The sequence below is a fragment of the Malurus melanocephalus genome, unplaced genomic scaffold (genome assembly GCF_030028575.1).
Source record: "Malurus melanocephalus ecotype Western Australia unplaced genomic scaffold, MMel_1.1 scaffold_450, whole genome shotgun sequence".
Classification (NCBI taxonomy): Eukaryota; Metazoa; Chordata; class Aves; order Passeriformes; family Maluridae; genus Malurus; species Malurus melanocephalus.
Window position 1 is genome coordinate 251,353 of NW_026623682.1, and position 2,370 is coordinate 253,722.

Genomic DNA, 2,370 nt, shown 5'->3' on the forward strand with positions numbered 1-2,370 from the left:
GGGAGATKTCCTTGGCATCATGGAGCAAGGTAAAGGTGTGAGCAGCTTTGGGATGGCTCCCAAACCATTCTGGCCCATCCTGCCTTACTCCCAGGACTTGCTCTTCTACTTTCTGGCTGAAGCTCTGAACCATTAAAGCCATGACCTATAGATTTAAACTTAAAGAGGGCTGTTTTTAAGGGGGCAGGTTCTTACATRGTGAATTGTGATGAAGGAAACAGGTCCCTGGGTGCACTTTGAGTCACCAAAAAGYACCAAATCACGAGGCACCCCACTGTCACTGCACTTCCAGCTGTGYCAGAGGCCACCTGTGGTGGGGCTGAGTGTGTCACTCGCACACAGGCCTGTGTGTGACAGTCCTGCCTGTGGCTTGTTCACACAGGGCAAGGGGAATGATCCTGAGAGCCCCTCTTCAGCTGTTCAACAGCTGCTGCCTCTCTGTAGAAAAACTTGAAACTGAAGTTTTTTGGCCCCTTGAATTACCTTKGTCCTCCACAGGTGATTCTGAGGATTTTTGCAGATGGATGAAAAATGTCTGKTTTAGTTTTTTGCTCAAATACCCTGCCACACAACCAAGTGTAATGGATTCAAAATTAATCCATCGTAATAGAATTAAAATCCCACCTTAGCTGGGAGGTGTTTTGTGAGCACTCTGAAGGAAGTTGTYGCTCCCCAGGGAAAGGTGCCAGTGGCCATTGAACACTTTGGTAACAGGGGTCCTTCCAAAAGCCACCAGTCCATTTGTTTAAGTCCTGTCAAAGCCTGGTGAGGCAGGGAAGCAATGTTCTGATCCTCAGCCTTGGCTCAAACGCCATGGTTCCTCTTTTGCCTGTGCCATGGGGATGTGCTGTGTTGGAGTACAGGGTCAGTCAGTGCCTCAGTGTCCTCTCACAGCCCAAAAGCTGCTGGGATCTGGTTCTCGGTGGGCACAGGGTGTTTATAACCATCCCCTTGATGTCACAGCAGGGAAAGGGCTGCTGTGAGCAGAGGCGGTGACTTGAAAAGCAGAAATCATACAATCATAGAATCACAGAGTGCTTTGAGCTGGAGGGGACCTTAAAACACCATCTCATTCCAACCACCAGTAAACCCTCCAGGTGCTTAAAGCCCTACTACGATCATGTTACTGAGTAGAAGGAAGGTCATTTTTTTGAGTTCTATTGATGCAAACGAGCCCCGGTGTATCTGGTTGCCCGCAGCCGCACACCCAGCCGTGCGTTGCTCCCGCGGGTCGCACCGCACTTGCGGCCGCTTCTCCGGGCTTCGTCGCCCTTGGGGCAGCCCAGGCGCCCCGCTCCCCGCGGAGTTGCCCCGCTCGCACAGACCCCGAGCGCCCCCGCTCCCCTCTCGGGCTCCCCCCGCACCGCCCCTCAGGCCCCCCCGGCGGGGCGGGCGGGGGCGCTCGGGCTGGGCAGCTCCCTCCCGGCAGGCGGGGGTTAACGAAAACACGCGTTTTCCGCGGAGCCCCCGCCGCGCCCCGGCCCCGACCGGGGAGCCCCGCTCCGCCGCGCTCCGCTCCGCCCGGCCCCGCTCCCTCCGGGCTGACGCAAGGCCGGGCCCGCCGGGGAGGCCGCGCCGGGCTGTCACCAGGGGGCACCGCCGCGATCGCCGAACACCGGGAATCACCATCCTGGAGGGACAACAACAACAACAACAGAGAGCCCCGGCCCGCGGCGCCGGCGGGCGGCGGGACCTGGCCATGGCTCCCGGCTCCGGGCACCKCTTTCCCGTCCTCCGGCACCGCTCGCGCGCCCCTCAGGAGCCCTAATTCCACTATCGCGKTTTTTTAGCGGTTTTTTATTATTTTTTTATTATTTCGGTTTTTTTCGCTCTGCCCTTTCCTYCCCGTGTCTCCCCCCTCGGCGCGTCGGCCCCGCCGCGCTCCGCTCCGCTCGGCCGGGCGGGCGGGCGGCCGTGAGCGGAGCGGCTCGGCGCGATCGGCGCGAACATGGCGACGGTGCCCGTCTATTGCATCTGCCGGCTGCCCTACGACGTGACCCGCTTCATGATCGAGTGCGACGCCTGCAAGGACTGGTTCCACGGCAGGTAACGCACCGCGCCCGACACCCTGGCCCCCGGCCCCGCCGCCCCCGGTTCCTCCCGCCGCCGCGCTCCCTCCCGCAGGCCTTCCCGGAGCGGGGAAGGAGGAGCCGCGCTGCCCGGCGCCGCTCCCGCGCTCTCCGCGCAGCGGTTTTGTGTGTTTTGTGGATTTTGGGCCGGATTCCCCACACAAAGCTGCTCCCCCCGCGGTGACACCGGAGCCCCGGGGTGGCGGGGGCCATTGTGCGCGCCCGGGAAGGGGATGGGGCCGCCCCGCGCCGCCCGCCCGCGGCTCCGCGCCGCGTCCCTGCCGGAGACGGGCCCGGGGCG

At 61.8% G+C, this 2,370-nt stretch overlaps 1 protein-coding gene across 1 annotated transcript in view; it reads left to right on the forward strand.

Moving 5' to 3' along the window:
- Positions 1-1,461: 1,461 nt before the first annotated feature.
- PHF2 (PHD finger protein 2) overlaps positions 1,462-2,370 on the forward strand; it is an 81,687-nt gene continuing 80,778 nt past the window's right edge. The window contains exon 1 of the mRNA XM_057380372.1: positions 1,462-2,046. Within this exon, the coding sequence (XP_057236355.1) occupies positions 1,949-2,046 (98 nt within the window). The 5' untranslated portion in view covers positions 1,462-1,948. The remainder of the gene's footprint in view (positions 2,047-2,370) is intronic.